General features: G+C 36.8%; 1 protein-coding gene across 1 annotated transcript in view; it reads right to left on the minus strand.

Moving 5' to 3' along the window:
* Nucleotides 1–936: 936 nt before the first annotated feature.
* LOC145998720 (uncharacterized) overlaps nucleotides 937–19,215 on the minus strand; it is a 56,719-nt gene continuing 38,440 nt past the window's right edge. Inside the window, exons 9-10 of the mRNA XM_083135229.1 lie at nucleotides 3,542–3,731; nucleotides 937–2,020 (exon numbers count right to left, since the gene is read on the minus strand). Of these exons, the coding sequence (XP_082991355.1) occupies nucleotides 1,896–2,020; nucleotides 3,542–3,731 (315 nt within the window). The 3' untranslated portion in view covers nucleotides 937–1,895. The remainder of the gene's footprint in view (nucleotides 2,021–3,541; nucleotides 3,732–19,215) is intronic.

The following is a 19,215-nucleotide window of genomic DNA, read 5'->3' on the forward strand; positions in this document are numbered from 1 at the left end:
TTAAGAAAGTGTAGAGCCCTAACTCCACACCCCCTACATGCCTTCATGGCATGTTGCAAAGCACAGGGGAGCACTTTACACTTTTACTCTACTCTAGATTTTGTTTTAGAAAATTTGGGTGTTTATTTGGCTCATTTTCCTTGTAAAATTTTGAAACTCATTATTTCAAGATCGTACAGCAATATGGAAACATTACAAAATCTGGTACAACATATAACATTCATATTCAGTGCTCGTGCGACTTACTCACGTTGAATAAGTATCTACAATAAAATGTAGATACTTAAAGGTACTTACGTTAGCGAGTATGATTTTAATGAAAACTACGTTTCAGGATTCCACTGATCCCTTCATCAAGTTACCAAACTAGGCCAGTGTAACTACACCTTAGCCGCGTCAGATATGACAAGGACTTTGGAATTTATAGTGGGTGGAAAGGAATAAAAAGGAACATTTAGTTGTCTGATCCCATGTTAAAAGACTGATCTAATAGGCCGTGTGAACAGAGAGCGACCCAAGAGATTACAGATTTCGAACTTGATATGACGTAGCTCACCAAATACAGAAAAGGAAAGGTAGGGGGTGGGGACATTAACCGAATGACTTCCGGCATTCTACGAGAGACCACGCCAGTTCTTTGCACAACTCTCCAACGTGCGCATCTAAGTGGGGCTTATAACGTGTTTGTGTGTTAAGCCTTGTGCTCAAAAGGCTTTTTAGAACAGTGTTTTACAGTTGGGAACATGGCAGTTTTAAGTACATGGGATCAGACGACTAAATGTTCCTTTTTATTCCTTTCCACCCACTATAAATTCCCAAGTCCTTGTCATATCTGACGTGGCTAAGGTGTAGTTACACTGGCCTAGTTTGGTAACCTTATGAAGGTATCAGTGGAATCCTGAAACATAGTTTTCGTTAAAATCAAAACTCACTAACGTAACTACCTTTAAGTATCTACATTTTATTGTATACTAACTTAACATATAACAACAATGAAGTATCCTAAGGATATTACTCACTGCCAGCTTGGTGGCTGGCTCGTTAAGTGATAGACTCAATCTTGCCATTGAAGTTCCCAGGTTCACGTCTGAGCCTGGGCATGGATGTTACTTGTGAGTGTCCTTTCATCAATATCAATCTAATCATCATTTGTCGCAATTAGCCAAAAGTGGTAGAAAAACTATGTTAAATAACAAAAATATAGATAAAATTCATTGGTGTAACTTGAGCTACACCTTTCAAATTAATAACAATAAATAAAACACACTTCATTATTGGATCTTTCAACAAATTTTACATAAATTTAAGTGATCACATGACCACCTTTCTATTTAAGATTTTAATATTGTATAACGTAGGGGGAGTTTGGTATACCATTATGATTTTTCCCTTAGTTTTAAGTCCACTTTATATACAGATAGGCTAATCAGGACTAGATCTACAGTTTAAAGTGGGATCCAAAGCACTCCCTCTGCTGGGTATTAAACCAGGAACCTTTTGATTACAAGAAAACCACCAGGGAGGTTTTTATATGACTGAATTAGTTCAGAAATATTATTCCATTTTATGGAAATGCAAAATGATTTTACAATTACATTATGTCATATTACAAAAGACAATAATAATTTTCTTTTGAAAAAGACTTCACTTAGTTTCACAAGTGTGTTAGCTACACAAATTTCATTCTGATATTTAACACTGATTTCTACACTCATACATACACAGTCAAATACATATAAATATCCTCTCTACAGAATAAACTATACAGTATAATTTGTATTTAAAAAAATTATAAAACTCTAATAAACTACATAGTACATTTTATATAAATTAGGTATACAGTGTGTGTGAGTATTTTAATACTTTCATTTTCTTACAAATGGTTATTGCTGTTGCTATTGTATCATGAACATTGAAGTTCTTTTGGATCTCTTTTTCAATTTATCCTCATTGTTCAATTTCACTCTTATAGCTTCTCGTACAGTGTTTGCTGGGACATCAAACTTTTCCATCACAGCAGCTGGAAGATAGAAGAGAAGATACATAGTTAATTTAACATTCTATAAAACTAACGATGTCAAATTATGAACTATCAAGGTCACGCCACCATTTTAATGTTATATTATAAAATTCCCTAAACATTTCTAGGTTTTCCAGAAATAAATTTACATTCTAACATCACTAATCTACTTCAATTGCTTGGCAACGGAAATACTTATTCAACTGCTGGATACTTGCAATAATTAGTTGCATGGTTATCAACAATAGAAAAGAAGAAAATATAATTTTCTTCATGATGGATGCGGTAAACGTAGTTTTCTTACCTTGAAGAGTTTTTATGTCAATAGAAAAACTTAAAAGTGAAATATAAGAAATTAAAACTTTTTTTCAAATTACAGCAAATTAAATGAAACTGTATATTTCAGATACAAAAGCAATAAATACTGTAACATAAATAACTTCTACTGAACACTACTATGCCTGTATGCAGGACTTTTTTCCGGGCAAGGCACAGTTTTCAAAACAGTGGTGTATCCTTCAAAAAATTCTTGAATTTGAAATTCCAGTGTTTCTCCGAGAAATCCATGCTGGTCTTATTTGCAATTACTGAAAAAACTCAATATGCTGACCAAGGCAGAAATTTATTTTATTATAAAACAAACTAAACGTAACATTTCAACCTTCTAGCAAGGTCTTCTTCAGACTCTGTACTTGGTACAGTCTGAAGAAGACCTTGCTAGAAGGTTGAAACGAAACGTTTTTTTATGTTTTAAAATAAAATAAATTTCTGCCTTGGTCAGCATATTGAGTTTTTCATATCATGGAAACAAGGCTTAATGGTGTTATAATTGCTTTTACTGTATACAGGGTGGGTCAACAGTCATGATTGGGTATTGATATTATTATTATTGTGGAAAAGGTAAAAGTAAAGGTAAAGTGCTCCCCTGTGCTTAGCACCACGCCATAGGCAGGCATATAGGGTGTGTGGGGTAACGCCCCACACTTTCTTGATCCGGTCGTGAGTAGGGGTGATGTGATCAGCATCACGCCCCTGACCACCTTTAATGCCCAAGGTTTGCCCCAGGTACCCATGTTATTCGACACTGGGTGGGCACCGGGGTCGCTTCTAACGTTAGAAAAGTTCCCGGATTTGAACTGGCCTCGGATCGAACCCGGGACCTTTAGCATGGTAGTCAGACATGTTACCGACTGAGCCACCGTGGCCACAAAATGCGGTAATCAATTCAGAAACTACCAAACTGAATAAGATACATTAAAGAGTGAAATAGGACAAGAATACCTGTAATACCTCACGATTTTTAACTGCAGCATCCAAAAGGGTACTTAGCAAGCAAAAGGACAAGCCCAGGACAACACAGCCACACAAAGGATCCTGGCCATGGGGCCAGACACCAGTACAGGATGCAGGGTTGTTTCATGAAAGTTGTACAAATTTTAGTGCAATTTGCAGGAAGTCCTTAAAAATGCACACTTTAGTGACAAAAGATCTTATCAAATGAAGCGGGTCAAAGCTACTTACCTATAACTCTTGCTACTTTCTCCCTGTCCAAACGTGGCTTAGCACTTCCCTTGCTCCCGTGCAAACAGTGAGTAGCAAGAACGTCTCTACCAAATACTGCAACGAGTAGCATGTTCGTATACTTCTTGAAATCTCTACATGTTAACATTTTTAGGCGCATGTCTGGAGGCATGTCCATGTTCTGAACTTCCTGCAAGAAACCAACCACATACGGATTATAATGAGTGGAATCAACTGACATGTTACCGCCAAATTGTTTATGCATATTATTAACAATAATGAGAGAACTACACAGTTTCTCAATACATATTATTGTGTTCAATTCTTTTCATTATGAAATACCCTTATAAACCACTCTACGGAATTGTTCAGTACGTGGTAATATTTATTTTCCTTCAATAACTACAGCTTATCACAACTGTATTTATTTATTCATTTACTAATTTATATCTACTCATATGTGGCAGTATTGAAATAACAACTTGTAATGTACCTGTTACTATGTGTATCAATTGTGAGTATTGTATTCACAAAATACTTGTGTTGAAATTGTTATCAAACACATTAAACTCTGAAAGCAGAAACTTTACAAGGAAGAATAAAAATGATGTGAAGAAATAAATTTGCATAATTTTGCAATTCAGTATGCATGTTAAATGTGTTTAGCATGTCATTTTAAGCACTACAACAAATTCATTAAAAAATGAATGTTTCTTTGGACTCTCTAACTTTGAAAAATAGTCCCTCCATAAAGCAGATACAATACAACATGTATGGGCAGTTTTACTTGCACATCGTGAAAACAACAGTCATTAACACAACTTATTCTGATTTTTTAAACTCCACACCCTAAAATCTACAAAGAACAGCTGCTTTTGTTTATGTAAAAAAATCCATTGTCAAGGCAGTGGAATTTGGCAAAATTTTGGGATGAGTTCATGCCTGACTACAGCAGTGGGTTGTACACAGAGTGTTCATAAACAATCATGGGAAATGGGTGGAGAAACTTGTACATAAAACCTTAATACTGATTCCAAGTTCTGAGCTAATATCACTTTGACCCAATGTTGTTAATTCTTACTGATTCCCACCAATACCGATACTTGAAAATTGTGACAATTAAATATAGTTCAAAATAAATATTATATATACAGGGTGTCTGAAAAGTCTATCCCTGATTACAAACTTTATTTATATCCGCTATATGTAAGGTTGAGATGTGAAAATGGTGCCAAAATGTTGGAAAACTAACAAAGTTGTTTTTGAGGCAGGTTTCAGTAATGTAACTGTAGCAGTGTCAGTGCCCAGGAATCTGGAATTGTACTGAACGTAACTCCAACTGGAGGTTGACCTTCATGGTTGTTTCTGGCACGTCCTGTCCCCCAATCACTTTCGGGGGCATGTGGTCCGATGGGAGTCAACAAACTCAGTTGCGAAGTAAAAGCTGAAGGGATCACATCGCTCTCCCGAAGCAACGTTGCCAAGCATACTTCTGTTTTTGCCAGTTACCTTTATATGACTGTGTCCTCCTGCATTCCGACCTGTGGGTGGTCCTTCCAGAAACTTCAACGTGCAGAACCACGTGTGCGGTTGAACCAGCTGATTTCTGGTGTTGACCGAGAAAACTCTTTCTCCCTTTACAGTACGTTTGTCAACATGTGGTGAACCCAACGCTCATTTGTTTCATCCTGCAAACAACGCTCGGTACCTTGAGACTCGAAAATACTTCATCTCAGTCGAAGAAAATTCAACTGATTGCTGATTCGCTGTTTCCCAGCCACCAGTTGGAGTTGCGTTCAGTATAATGCTCTTGACATTGAGTGGCATCTTCCCATACAGTGTTTTTTGGACTTGACAGGATTTGGGAATGAAGATAAATTCCATTCTTTAAATACCAACTTATTGATGGCAGATATTCTAGACAAAAGGAGTCTGTACATTTGAAAGTTCCTCTGCACTGTTATTGGTGACTGGATCTCGTGATACCAGAGGACACGCTGAGCTTATTCCTGATTTGTGAACATTTCCGGTTATCTGGGCACTAACACTGCTACACTACAGCCACGTTACTAAAAACTGCAACAAAAAAAAAAAAAAACTCTGTTAGTTTTCCATCATTTTGGCACTACTTTCACATCTCTACCTTACATATAGAGGATATGAATAAAGTTTGTAAGGGAAAGACTTTTCGGACACCCTGTATTATAATTAATATTAGTGGGTGTGTGTTCCACTAATTATAAGCATCAATTACCAAGAGTTTTGTTTCAAAATATTGAAGAATTCAGTGGCAGCTGGCCAAGTGCAACAAGTGCAGATGTTTTCACCTAATTTTCAAATTAATATTGACATTTTTCATTTGCTTGTTAAATTAAACTATTTCCCAGCAGAACGCACACGATAATACTCAAATAATACACCGCTCGGCGCTACGCACGCAAAGAGTTCGTCGTAGCATAAACAACCCAAGAGCAAACGCCGCCAGGTTGCGGAAAACTTAGCCGGTTGTCATGGCAACGGTGACGTCACCTAGCGTTGTCCTTGAACGGGTGTCGCCTTCTAGGTGCAGCAGTTCTCTCGTCGGAGAAAACATTGCATCCAGTGGTTGTGGCAAAATCTTTGCGTTCTCGCGAGATCTTGTTCTGCGTGTGTGTTTCGCGTTTCCTATCGTGTGTTGTGTTCATGTGTTGAGCCTGTGGTTTCTACAATGAACCCAGTAAATGACTTAGTGTGTAATTTATTGCAGACACCATTTTCCAGATGGACGGATGAAGACAAAAAACATGTTTTAAATTGTGGGCGGCCCACTGACATTCTTCAAATATCAGTTAAGCAAGAGAACAAAAAGGCAGGGAAATTGTACAACATTAAATTTAAAATTTCCTGGTGTGTCGACTTTCCTTGGTTGTGTAGTAGTCGATATTTGCAATCGTTGTTCTGCTGGCTTTCTTTACTGTTTAGCAACAAATACAATGTGTGGAATAAAGAAGGGTATAACGATTTTGTCAATATAACACGTTCTCTGCATAAGCACAATGATTCAGTGGAACATTTAAAATGTAAATTACAATTCAAAGTTTTTGAAAAAACAGGAATACGATAGCAGATGCCCTTCAAGAAAATAATTTAGTAGGCTTTTAAATGTACGGTTCAATGAAAATGTAAGATTAAATAGGCTTTTCCTACAATTAATAGTTGACGCAACGCTGTATTTATGTAAACAAGAACTTGCGTTCAGGGGTCACGACGAAAGCGTGTCTTCGCTTAATCGTGGGAATTTCAAGGAACTTGTTGCATTATTAATATCGAGAAGTTCGTTAGAAATACAGAGCCATTACAAGAAAATAAAAAATGTGTTCAGTGGTGACTCTAAGACATTACAAAACGAACTCATTGCATGCATTTCTGAGTACTTACAGGAATATGTTAGGAATGAAATTAAAGCTTCAGGTTTTTTTTCTGTTCAAGTGGATGACACCACAGATATTTGCCAGATATCACAGTGCTCCATTATTGTGAGATATGTTAATGAAGAGGGGAAACTGGTTGAACGATTTTTAGGTTTTTTTGACGTAAGTGCTGATAGGTCTGCAGAAACACACTTTCATTTGTTAGACGGTGTATTGAAAGAGTTTGATTATGAACGTAAATTAGTTGCGCAATGCTACGATGGGGCAAGTGTAATGTCAGGGCACTTAAACGGACTGCAGAAAAGAATTAAGGATAAAGCACCTCAAGCAATGTTTGTCCATTGTTTAGCCCATCGGCTAAATATAGTTCTGAAACAAAGTTGCAATAGCAATTCAAAATGCCGCATATTTTTTGCGAGTATCAGTGGTTTTCCTAATTTTTTTTCACAAATCTGCCAAACGAACGCATGTTCTTGATTGAGTTTTGGCCAAAAGAATTCCAACTTTAACTGAGACGAGGTGGAGTTCCCATTCCAGACTCATTCGTGTGATCATTGAAGACTGGGACAGACTGAAACATGTATTTGAAATAATTCTGGACGATCCAGAATCTGATGAAAAGGCCATTCGATCAAGCAAAGGTTTTCTTCATGAAATGAACAGTTTTCAGTTCACTTTCCTGGCCGTAGTTTTCAATGACATTTTTAGTATGACTGACGTTCTTTTCGATGTTCTTCAGAAAAGATTGTTGGATATCAGTTTCTGCGTGGCTAAAATCAAGAGTACGACTGATATTCTAACGGCAAGAAGAAACAAACAATATTTCGGTACATTGTTTGAAAACACAGCCAAACTCACGAGTGTGACTACCGGAAGAGAACAATCAGAAGTTTTTCTTAATTATAGAATCCTCTACTTTGAAATACTTGATAATATTTTGATGCAAATAAGTGTTCGGTTTCAAGACTGTGACAAATTGAAGTTCCTCTGTCTTGTAGACACATCGAAATTTCAGACACATTCCATAATTTCCCCTTCGATGCACTATGCCAGCTACAACAGTGTTATCCCCAAATATTCAATAAGCCTCAGCACCTTAAAAATGAGCTCTCTCTTTTTTACAATGATCATTTAAAGTACAAAAATTGCACACCTGAAGAAGTTCTTCATTCTTTGAGGGCAAATCGAGATGTATTCGAGGAAACTTACAAACTCTTCTCCCTGGTCGAAACAATACCCTCAACCAGTGCATCAGTGGAAAGGAGTTTCTCGTGCCTCAAGAGAATAAAAACCTACTCAAGAAGCGCTACATCACAGAACCGACTTTCATCTTTGGCGAACGTTTCAATCCAAAAGGAGCTCTTGAACGAACTTATTGAACGTCACCCCTTCCATGAAGATATTATCGAAATATTTGCAGCCCTGAAAGATAGAAGGATCGATTTGATCTACAAAACATAGGTGAGTCAAGCATGATTCAGTTCAACTTACTATTTGTTTTTCATTGCCTATAAATGTACTTCTTCACCTGTTATTTTAGGCACGAGCCGCTACTGGAAGAATTACATCAGAATATCCAGTGTGAGCCTCAGCTAATGGAGGGGTCACAGGTGGCAGATAATGAAACCTCCCTCAGATATGAGGGGAAGCTGCAAATAAGGGGATACCCAAATAAGCAAGTCCGGACCGAGGCGGCAAGGCTATCAGGGTGTGGAGATGGTCAGTGGCATGGACATACTCAGAAAATACCACAGATACCTATCAACAGCCTTGCATCATGGTGAATAAACACCACCATCAAAGTGTTTTCCCCCATTGCCTTCTAGGCCTGGAGGGATCAAGTAAGGCTAAGGCAGTTGGAACCCGACAGAAAAACAAGGGTGTACCCGAGAACCCACAGGTAGTAGACCCATCACCCAGGTGTAGGCTGTGACAGGCCCTATTAGCCAACAGCCGAAAACATAAAAAAATCACGTAAAGAAACAGGGTGGCTACAAACAAGCAGAAATGAAATTCCCTGACTTTTACAGGTTTTCCAGGACAAAATTTACATTTTTCCCTGACAATTAGAAACTAAACTAAATCGATGGTTTTGCAAATGTAAATAATAAACTCATACAGATCCAGGTATGGATTTGTTAAGTACCAATATTATCTTCTATGAAATTGACTTAATTTCTCTATTATTTGAATTCAAACTGCAAAATAGTGAATTTGGAAAAATATTACAATTCACAAGCTAAGGAAGGATTACGGAATTTTATCATACGCAGCAAGTTTAAAATAAAATACTTGATTATTTAAGTTACGACTAAATCAGATTAGAGTGAAGCGTGATTGATTAAGAAATACATTTTGTAATTTATCAGTCTCCTTATCCAATCTCGGTATTATATGTTGATATTTCCACTGAGGTTTGGAACCCTCTGCTTGCAAGAACCATGAGTGCGGACTCATGTTTCAATGCATAAAGCTACTTCTCTCTTCTCTATAAAGCAAACAACTTAACTCTTGCATACGCAAGTGAAACAATTGAATTGTTCAAAAGAAAGTGTCATATTTCCTTACATTATCAATGGGATTTCTGCTTCAGTAGAGTATATCCAAGCAAAGTACTGTGAAACTGACAACATGCAGTCATACCATTATTGCTGACGAAAAGGTATTAGAAATTTAACGTAAGCAATTTGTAGAATTGCATTATATAGGTACCTGATTTAGCTAACCAAATAATAAATAAGGAACACTCTGTTCATAACAGCTTCTGAAAGTTCATATACGAGGGGTGTCTTGAAAAAAGCTCCAATGGTACCTGTACACAGGACTAGTGGCCGCAGAACAACACACACATTCGGGCAGGAAGAAGTGGCATGTAGCTGTAATCTGGTACAGTCACAATGCAGCAGTTTTGGGACAATTCTAGGTTATAGATTGCAGCTCTCATACAGTCTCCCACCAACTGCAATGTAGGCTACGTGTAGTAATCAGATTTTTGCACGCTCATAATTTGCCACAGAGCCGCCAGCAATCGTGTGAGGTGTGCAGACCGAACGTCACGAGTATGGTCAGACGATGGTGCAGACAATTCACAAAAGGCCAACCGAATATGCACAACCCCATACAGTTGAGTACACGTGGGCCCTTTGCATCACTTCAGGTGAGAGATGTTGGACCACCCCCTGTACACCCCTGGCCTTGCATGTACAGACTTTCATTTCTTTGTTCAACTGAAGAGGTTTCTGGCAGGACAAGGATTTCACAGCTACACTGCGGTAGAGATAGTTCCAGTCTTTGATGTCAGATACATATGCCATGGGCATACAAAATTTAGTGCCATGCTACGACAAATGCCAGAACAACAGTGGTAATTATGCCAAAAATTAGGTTAGGACTCACTGTTACTAATGCAATAAATTACTACTAATATTATTGTTTTATTTATGCCTAATTGGCAGGGAACTTAATTTTTACTTTTTTAAAAAATTGGTTTATTTTTTTATTTTTTATATTTTACTATTCTGTGTTATTTTTCCCAAAATTCACATTTTCATTTTAGTGCATTTTCTGAAATTATACCTTCATGGTGTTTTTAAACTACTGTTTCAAATTGTAAGTCACATGGCCTACGCCTCTTTGTGAGAGTTGGATATCTTGGAAGTAATTTCGGGAAAGTTATTTTCCATACCCCCTTTTTCATTTCAAAGCAAGGGTCTTAGATAATGGAAATTTCCCCCTACATAGTGAAGGGTATATAAAGACCATAAGTGGGGACGCACCCAAAAATTTTAAATCAATCAATCTCATATGACAGATACCGATATATTATGGCACAAAAATTGGCATTATTATCTTTTTTTTTTGACTTGTTAGTGTTAAGTTTCCCAAAATTCACGTTTTTGTTTTAGAACATTTTTCTGCCAAATACACCAAAACTTAATACTTCCACTGTGCTCTTAAACTTATTATTTTAAATTGTAGGTCACATGGTCTACGTATTTTCATGACAGTTTGGTATGTTGGAACAGATTTTTGAGGAAGTAAAAGTAATGTGCTCCCCTGTGCTTAGTGCCAACAATTCACATTTTATGCCAAATTCGCATTATTTTGATATTTCGAACAGGCGAAAAATGTGTGCAGCCAGACATCACTGCACATTCATAAACACAACTTCGCAGCAATTAACATTTTTCACAGTATTCGTGTTTGTGAAAAATCAAGGTCCCTACTAATTAGAAATTAATATCTGGGCACCCCTCGCATAAATCAGTAGATGAAAAGTGAAAATTTAGCAGGGCTGGCAGAGAAAAGTCAATTTTTGAAGAAAGCGATATGCTTTGAATGGTTCGAGTAAATATGATATTAAAATATTTACGTATTTATTATTAGTATTTTATTTCATAATATTGGACATTAACTTCACTCAGTGAGAGATTAATGACCATCTCTTACGAGAGTGTGGCATTAATTTCATTGCAATACTAGCGTTGCAGTAAATTTGAGGTTGGGAGCATGAACTTGCCAAATTTTTATAACGTTCACCAATGCAGATTTATTTTTCACATCTTTGTGATAGTATTCAATATATATCCAATTTTGTTGGATTGTTCTTGATATCTAAGAATAGTACAATGTCATTGTAAACTTATTTTCCTGTAGTATACTGTTATTACAGGCATAAGAAAACAGTTTTTTCTTGCGACGTTTCAGGAGAACACACACTCCCTTCATCAGACATTTATTTTCATTTTGACTAAACATACAGTTATAACAATGGTTAGCAATTTTTTGATAAAAAAGAATCCATTATATAATGGATGATGTCAATGTTACATTGTTGTAATATAGCAACCTAACCTGTGAAAAGAAGCAGTCTGTTTTATTTTTATTTCAGATAAAAAAATTTTGATCACATTATTTTTTATTTAAAATTATGAATCCAAAATATCATCAGGTAATCAAAGTAATCATTGTTTTCACAAAGTCTCTTGATGTTTTCTGTTACATTAAATTTTAAAGATGGTAGCTTACTCCATTTGTGAAAAAGGAAACTCCATACTGGATCTATATTACCACTTTCATTATTTAATTTATTCCAGTGTTCTTCTGCAATGAACGAAGCTTCCCAGACATTCAACTCTATGTTTCCCGTCAATCTTTTTAAAACCCTTCTCTTTTTAATCAAATGCTTCTCTAGGATGATGTGAGCTGACAAACCTGTTCTTGGGTTTAGATTTATAATGTCCAATTCATGTTTGTGCCATCTTATTGCCATTTTCCTTGCTGTTTGTCCTACATAATCCTTTGAACATGAACAACTTATATTATATATTCCTGTGGTTTCCACATCTGGTAGAGTTTTTCTCATTTTGAATTCATTAAATGTACATTCCAAACTTCTCGGTGATATAAAAACAATTTTGAAATTAAATCTTCTAAAAAAAAATTGCAATTTTATGTGAGAATCCCTTGTGGAATGGAATGCACACAAATTTCTTTTCAACAGATTTTTCATCTTTGTATGTATTTCTCTTTTCCTTTAGTTTTCTTGCGACTTGTTTTTTGATTTGGTTTATTCTGTTAGCGAGAAATCAATTTTCTTTTGCTATATTAAAAAGCCTTTTTTATTCATTTTTGATATCCTTATTATAAACTGTTTCCTTATGCTTGTAATAACCGTAAACTACAGGAAAATAATTCTACAATGCAAGCAATGCGTACATACAAGAAAAACCGTCATTGTAAACGTATGTTAACTTGTGCGAAACCAGGAATACGTCAGGATGATGAAAGAAAACCTTCGTATGCACGAGCCAGAAGAGTAATAAAATTCCGACAGCATATTTGCAGTCTAAAGCTCTTGTTTATTGGATGTTGCAGTCCGAAGACATTCAACAAAAGTCAATTCCATAAGAGTGCCATGTATGCGATTTCTGTTGCATGTTGTAGTGAGATACTTTGTCGGGTGGCGATATTCGACAAAAATTGTACGTATCAACACAGCTTATTTGTTTCCACGTTTCTTCAGTTTGTCCAACAAAATGCCTTACTACGACGTCCGACAACTATCGGATGGCGCCACCTGCTCCTATCCCCTCCATCTGTGACAGTTGTGTTCTCTTACTACTCCCATACGGACAAGAAAAAATGATAATATCTCTATCTCTCCCTCCCTCCCCACCCCCTACCCATCACTAGTTTCTGACACCGTGGTTGTGTTGTGCACAAAAGGGGCCTAAAAGTTGAGGCCAAAACTTAAGAGCAAGATTTCCTGTTCCCGTGCAGTTCCATAACGATACCTTTTTTTTTTTTTTTTTCAATCAAGACAAAATTCCCTGACATTTCCCTGACTTTTTTTGACACCTCAAATTCCCTGACTTTTCCCGGTTTTCCAGGGCTGTCGCCACCCTGAGAAAGAAGCAAGTTGGACTGGAAATTAGAGACGACGCAGGCTATGAATAGGGACATTGAATATTGTAACACTGACAGGAAGAACTGAAGATCTTGTGGATCTAATGGAGAAGAGGGATCGACATCTTTGGAATGAGCGAAATGAAATGGAAAGGAAGAGGAGAAATGAAATTGAGGAGAGACTATAAACTGTACTGGGCAGGTACTGAAGAAGGCAGGAGAAGTGGGGTTAGATTTGCGGTCAGAAGTGAAATAAGTGAGGAAGTAGAGAGGGTAAATGACAGAATAATAAAACCAAAAATAAATGTAAGAAGAAAAGTAATAGAAATAATTCAAGTGTATGCCCCACAAACAGGATGTCAAGGGATAGTCCTGTCCCTGGCTATGGTTCTGTAGGAAAGTTTTGAGTATAGAGAATTTTTTGCATCAATGCTTACTAGGTGCATTAGGAAGTATTTTTGTCTTGGCTGGACATCCACCATCTGGTATATCTTCCTGCTTCCTGCTCATATCTCTGTTAATACTTGACCGATTTTGATTAAAATTGAGTCAGTATGTTGTAATTTCTATTTAGAAGGTGAATAAAGAGTATTTGTAAACCATTTTGTGTTTTGTTTATTGCTTTTTTTTAGTTTTGTTTCGCATAAAAAGATCAATAGATACTTTCATGTAATACAGATTGTAATAAATTCAGTATTATTGTTGAATTTGTTTCTAAGTCTACTGTATGCTCATCGGGACTGGACCTACAGTTTAAAGTGGTATCCGAACCACTATATGACTTCCCCGGGTATCAAACTCGGAACACCGTTATTAAAGACAACGATTGTGTGATTTGGTTTATTTTACTTCATTTTCTGCCAATTTTGACTAATCACGAAGATGAGGATGAATCGCGATATGATGAAATTGATGAAGGGACACTCACAAAGAACATCCATGCGCAGTACGGAATTCGAACCTGGGACCCCTAGCATCTTAGCACAGTATACTAAATGGAGACGACTTTACCACTATGTCAATCATCATAATTCAATGCCATGAATAAAGTGGTTTTATACCACAATTAAAATTAACATTTACCAAGAGTGTTTTTTTACAAGCTGAGTCCATCCCCTAACACTGTCATACCTACAAAAGGAGTAAGAGGTTACTTCATGTTACCTACAAGTGCATGAAGATAAACACATTTTTAACAATTATATGCCTCAACAAAGTCATCGGAATATTTCTTTAAGTTCTTTCCTCGAACTAAACCACCTTCTATCAGTTAAAACCAAATCCACAAGGGTCTATGAGAACAACCACGTCATCTCAATACAGTGTCACTGAAGATGTGTGTTGAAATGAGATCTCAGAAAATGTTCCCTAGTTCTGCTTGTAGATGGCAAATCTTCAATATCTGTATTATTCCCATGACAATATCGCCAGTATTAGTTCATCTAAATATTTGCAACATGATCATCTACTGTGGTTTACAGGGTATTTTCTATCTCCTCTCAGAGAGATAATACTCCAAAATTCTCTAGATGCACTATAAAGAGCTGTTTTCTTGTTACCAAAGTTAATAGTGTAATCTAATCCAGATATTGAATGGATGATTACATCATCATACATTTTTTCTCATTCTTTGGTGAATACTGTGAACAGGCAATAATCACTTTGATTATCAACTCTTGCGCACACCCATATTTCTTTCATACCAAGTCGATGTAGCTTCATCACCAGAAAAGGCACTAAATGTGTGGATGACACCACATCAAAAGATCCTTGATGATCCCCAGAAACTGTAGAGTTGGACTGTCAGTGGAATCACTTCGGAGATGTGAGCGATATCTGTTACAATTCCCTAACCTCTCTGTAGTCTCTCACGCTCTGTCGGTGATAGTTTGTGATATAACTATCAAAATATAATCAACTCTTCCGGAGTTTTTTGTAATGCCCGACATATGAGAAGAAAGCATGAACAGCTCCCCAAATGTATTCTTGTCGTTCATCTTAAACTTTCATATGGAGTTCACACCAGAGAATAGCAAGTCCTTCCATCGGCCTGGAACATGTTACCATAATTATAAAAGGTTTCCATCTCTTTCAACATTCAACTTTTTTGTAAATTTGTCAGTACTCTTTGTTCGTCAAACAACGTAGAGTTATCACATAAATTATATCTAGATAATTCCTGCATATCATATGTACAAGCTTTAGTTATTTGTATCATGCTGTGAGCTGAACTGCACGACACTTCTCCTTAATATTTGGCATCCTCAACATATACAGAACTTGACAACCAAAAACTGTAAATTATGGCCAGTTTTTTAGGCTGTGTCTAGATGAAGTTGCTTGGGACCTTATCTATCAGAATGGATCAAATTATTGAGAAGTTGGAGAAGACTTAGAAAATTATCCCAGCTCAGATTACGCTAGTAAGTTTACTAATAAGAAAAGGGCTCTTTGAAGTGCATATAACTTATATTTGGAGAACATTGTATTATTATCTCTCTGAGAGGAGATAGAAAATACCCATTAAACAACAGTAGATGATCATGTTGCAAATATTTAGATGAACTAATACTAGCGGCAGTCATGGGAATAATACAGATATTGAAGATTTGCCACCTACAAGCAAAAGTGCTACGGAACATTTTCTGAGATCTCATTTCAACACATATCTTCAGCGACACTGTATTGAGATGATGTGGTTGTTCGCATAGACCATTGTGGATTTGGTTTCAACTGACAGAAGATCGTTTAGTTCCAGGAAAGAACTTCAAGAAATATTCCGATGGCTTGGTTGACGAGTATAATTGTTAAAAATGTGTTTATCTTCATGCACTTGTAGGTAACATGAAGTAACGTGTTGCTCCTTTTGTAGGTATGACAATGTCAGGGAACGGACTTGGCTTGTAAAAAAACATATTAGATAACATTTGAAATTGCGAAATAATCACTCTTGGTAAATGTTAATTTTAATGGTGGTATAAAACAACTTTATTCATGGCATCATTGAATTATAATGATTCACATAGTGGTAAAGTCGTCGCCATTTAGCACAGTGTGCTAAGATGCTAGGGATCCCGGGTTCGAATCCTGTAATGCGCATGGATGTTCTTTGTGAGTGTCCCTTCATCAATTTCATCATATTGCCAAGTGCATGAAGGTAAACACATTTTTAACAATTATACACCTCAACAAAGTCATCGGAATATTTCCTTTAAGTTCTTTCCTGGAACTAAACCATCATCTATCAGTTAAAACCACTTTAAACTGTAGGTCCAGTCTCGATGAGCATACAGTAGACTTAAAAACAAACTCAACCATAATACTGAATTTATTGCAATACGTATTAAGTGAAAGTATCTATGGATCTTTTTATGCGAAATAAAACTAAAAAAGCAATAAACAAAACACAAAATGGTTTACAAATACTCTTTATTCACCTTCTAAATAGAAATTACAACATACTGACGCAATTTTCATCAAAATCAGTCAAGTAGTAACAGAGATATGAGCAGTTTTGTGATCGAGTGGCCGCCATCTTTGATGATGTCATAGCGGGGATGATGTACCAGATTGCGGATGTCCACCCAAGACTAAATTACTTCTTAAGACACCTACTAATCATTGACGCAAAAAAATTATCTATACTCAAACTTTCCTACAGAACCATAGCCAGGTCCTGGACCAGGACGAGAAAGAAGAATTAGAAGAAGAGTAGGAAAAACATGTAGGAAAGAAATGGCAAATTGTGATAGGTGATTTTAATGTATAAGTGGGAAGAGATAGGAAAGGGTATGCGGAAATACTTGGAACAGATGGATAGGGACAGAGGAATGAGGAGGGAAGGAGGCTACTGGACTTTTGTAACAAAACGGACTGTTAGTAGGTAATAACTGGTTTAAGAAGAAATACATATAAGGGAGGAAGGAATAAGAGAGAAGGATAAGAGTGTGGAAATTGAAGGATAAGATGATAAGAGAGAAATATCAAGAAATATTGCGAACTAAAGTGCCAAGAGATGAACCCAAAGGAGTAGAAACAGAATGGATAAGATTTAAAAGAGAATTAGTAAAGCCAAAATGGTATGTGGAAGGACAAGCAAGAAAAGAAAGAAGAAAGAAACACCATGGTGGCATGAAAGAACTACAGAGGCAGTGAAAAACAAAAATGATGTACCGTCAACTCTCGATACAACGACCTTTCACAGTTCCCGGGAAAAGGGTCGTTATTTCGAAGGGGTCGTTATTGGAATTTGCACCAATTTTCAGCTGAAACAGAGCTCAAACGGACACAAAGAATCCTAGGAGACGGTAACACCATATATCCTGGTAGTTATACAACCTGTTATTCACAGGACGTGTGTTGTGAGAAGGAAAATAGAACATGAAAAGTTTTCACAAAAAAGAATTTAAAATAATGTTACTTTCTTTCAATTGTGCACAGTCGTTGCTATTCCAGGAAATTCTTACAATTCTAGTTCATGAGAAACCCTTTAGCACTGAGACCTATGGAAAGGAAAACAATCCCTTGCTTATTACAAGCGAAACTCGAAGAATTTTGACACCAGTCACACTGGCACCAGCAAAAGTTGGGAGATAATCGGGCAGAATGAATGTTGGATTTTATACGGGTCTACTGGAGAACTGTCTGTTACAAGATTAACTGGTAAGATAAGATCTCTCTGGAGAAACAACACAATTTTTCTAGGCACCAGACAAAAAAAAAAAGGTGTAAATTTAGTTCTGGTTCGGTAGTGTAAAATACATCTTAAGAAAAGTCATGTTTTCTTTGCTTCAACCAACTTCATAGTCACCCCCCCCCCCTCCCCCATTCAAGGGAGCAGTCCAAACTCCTTCCTCGACTTGCACTGTAATCCAGCCTGAAAAAGGAAACATGCTACTTGCGATCTGTTTTCACCCAATGCGTATTCTAGGACACATTAAACAGCCTCCCACTCGATAATCATTCGGGTTTGGAATTGGATTTAACTTTAAACTGTATATTTAGTCACGATTAGCCTATTAGCATCAAATGAACTCAAAACAAGCTTTATGAAACCTGCGCATTTTCAGATATCAAAACGATTATGTTGGATTTAGGAGTATTCTCGATGTCAAACATCCGCTCCTCCAAATGTTTTCCCCTTGAATAATGTTTCTTTAAATCTGTCTCAGCTTCCATTCTTACATTGAGCACTTTTTTTGTCCCCACATGAATGGTTCTGAAGAAAAGTGGCAATTATATTGTGTGCATTTTCTTCCAACAGAAGGCGTGAACATGAAGTTGTTTTAACTCTCGTATTTCTTTCTGGAATTTCCTTATCTTCAAATCAAAACAGCTTTGCGAGATTCAAAACAATGACATTTTGCTTCCTCCCTGGATGAGTCATTCATGTTATCAGCAAGCGACAGCTTTGCAGATGCTAGACAAAACACAGGCGCCAGCTGCAGCATAAAAACAAGGAGACCGGCTGGAAGTTCAAGCAACAGGTGGTTGAAGAGAAAATCCTCAGCATTTTAAGATAACGCAATTGTCAAAGATGGAAATTATCAGCAGTATGCCGAAGAATGAAATGACACTTGCTTTACATTTTACTACGCAACAGACAATAATATGGGCAATATTTTCTATGCAGTAAATAGCATTAAAAAAAAATGGGACCTGAATTCTGCAATTATCACATTGCCTCTCTGACACTGCCGTGCACACCAGTAGCAGAGAATGAGCTGGGAAAGGGGGGAGGGGTCACTTTTTTTTTTTACGTGTCCTATGGTTTTTGTTTGTTTTCAAGATTGTATCCAGAACTGCCCCATTTTAGACATCAAAGGAAAGGAAGAGGGGTCCACTTCCACCCTCGCC

Source organism: Lepisma saccharinum, chromosome 14 (assembly GCF_977018435.1).
Source record: "Lepisma saccharinum chromosome 14, izLepSacc3.1, whole genome shotgun sequence".
Taxonomy (NCBI): Eukaryota; Metazoa; Arthropoda; class Insecta; order Zygentoma; family Lepismatidae; genus Lepisma; species Lepisma saccharinum.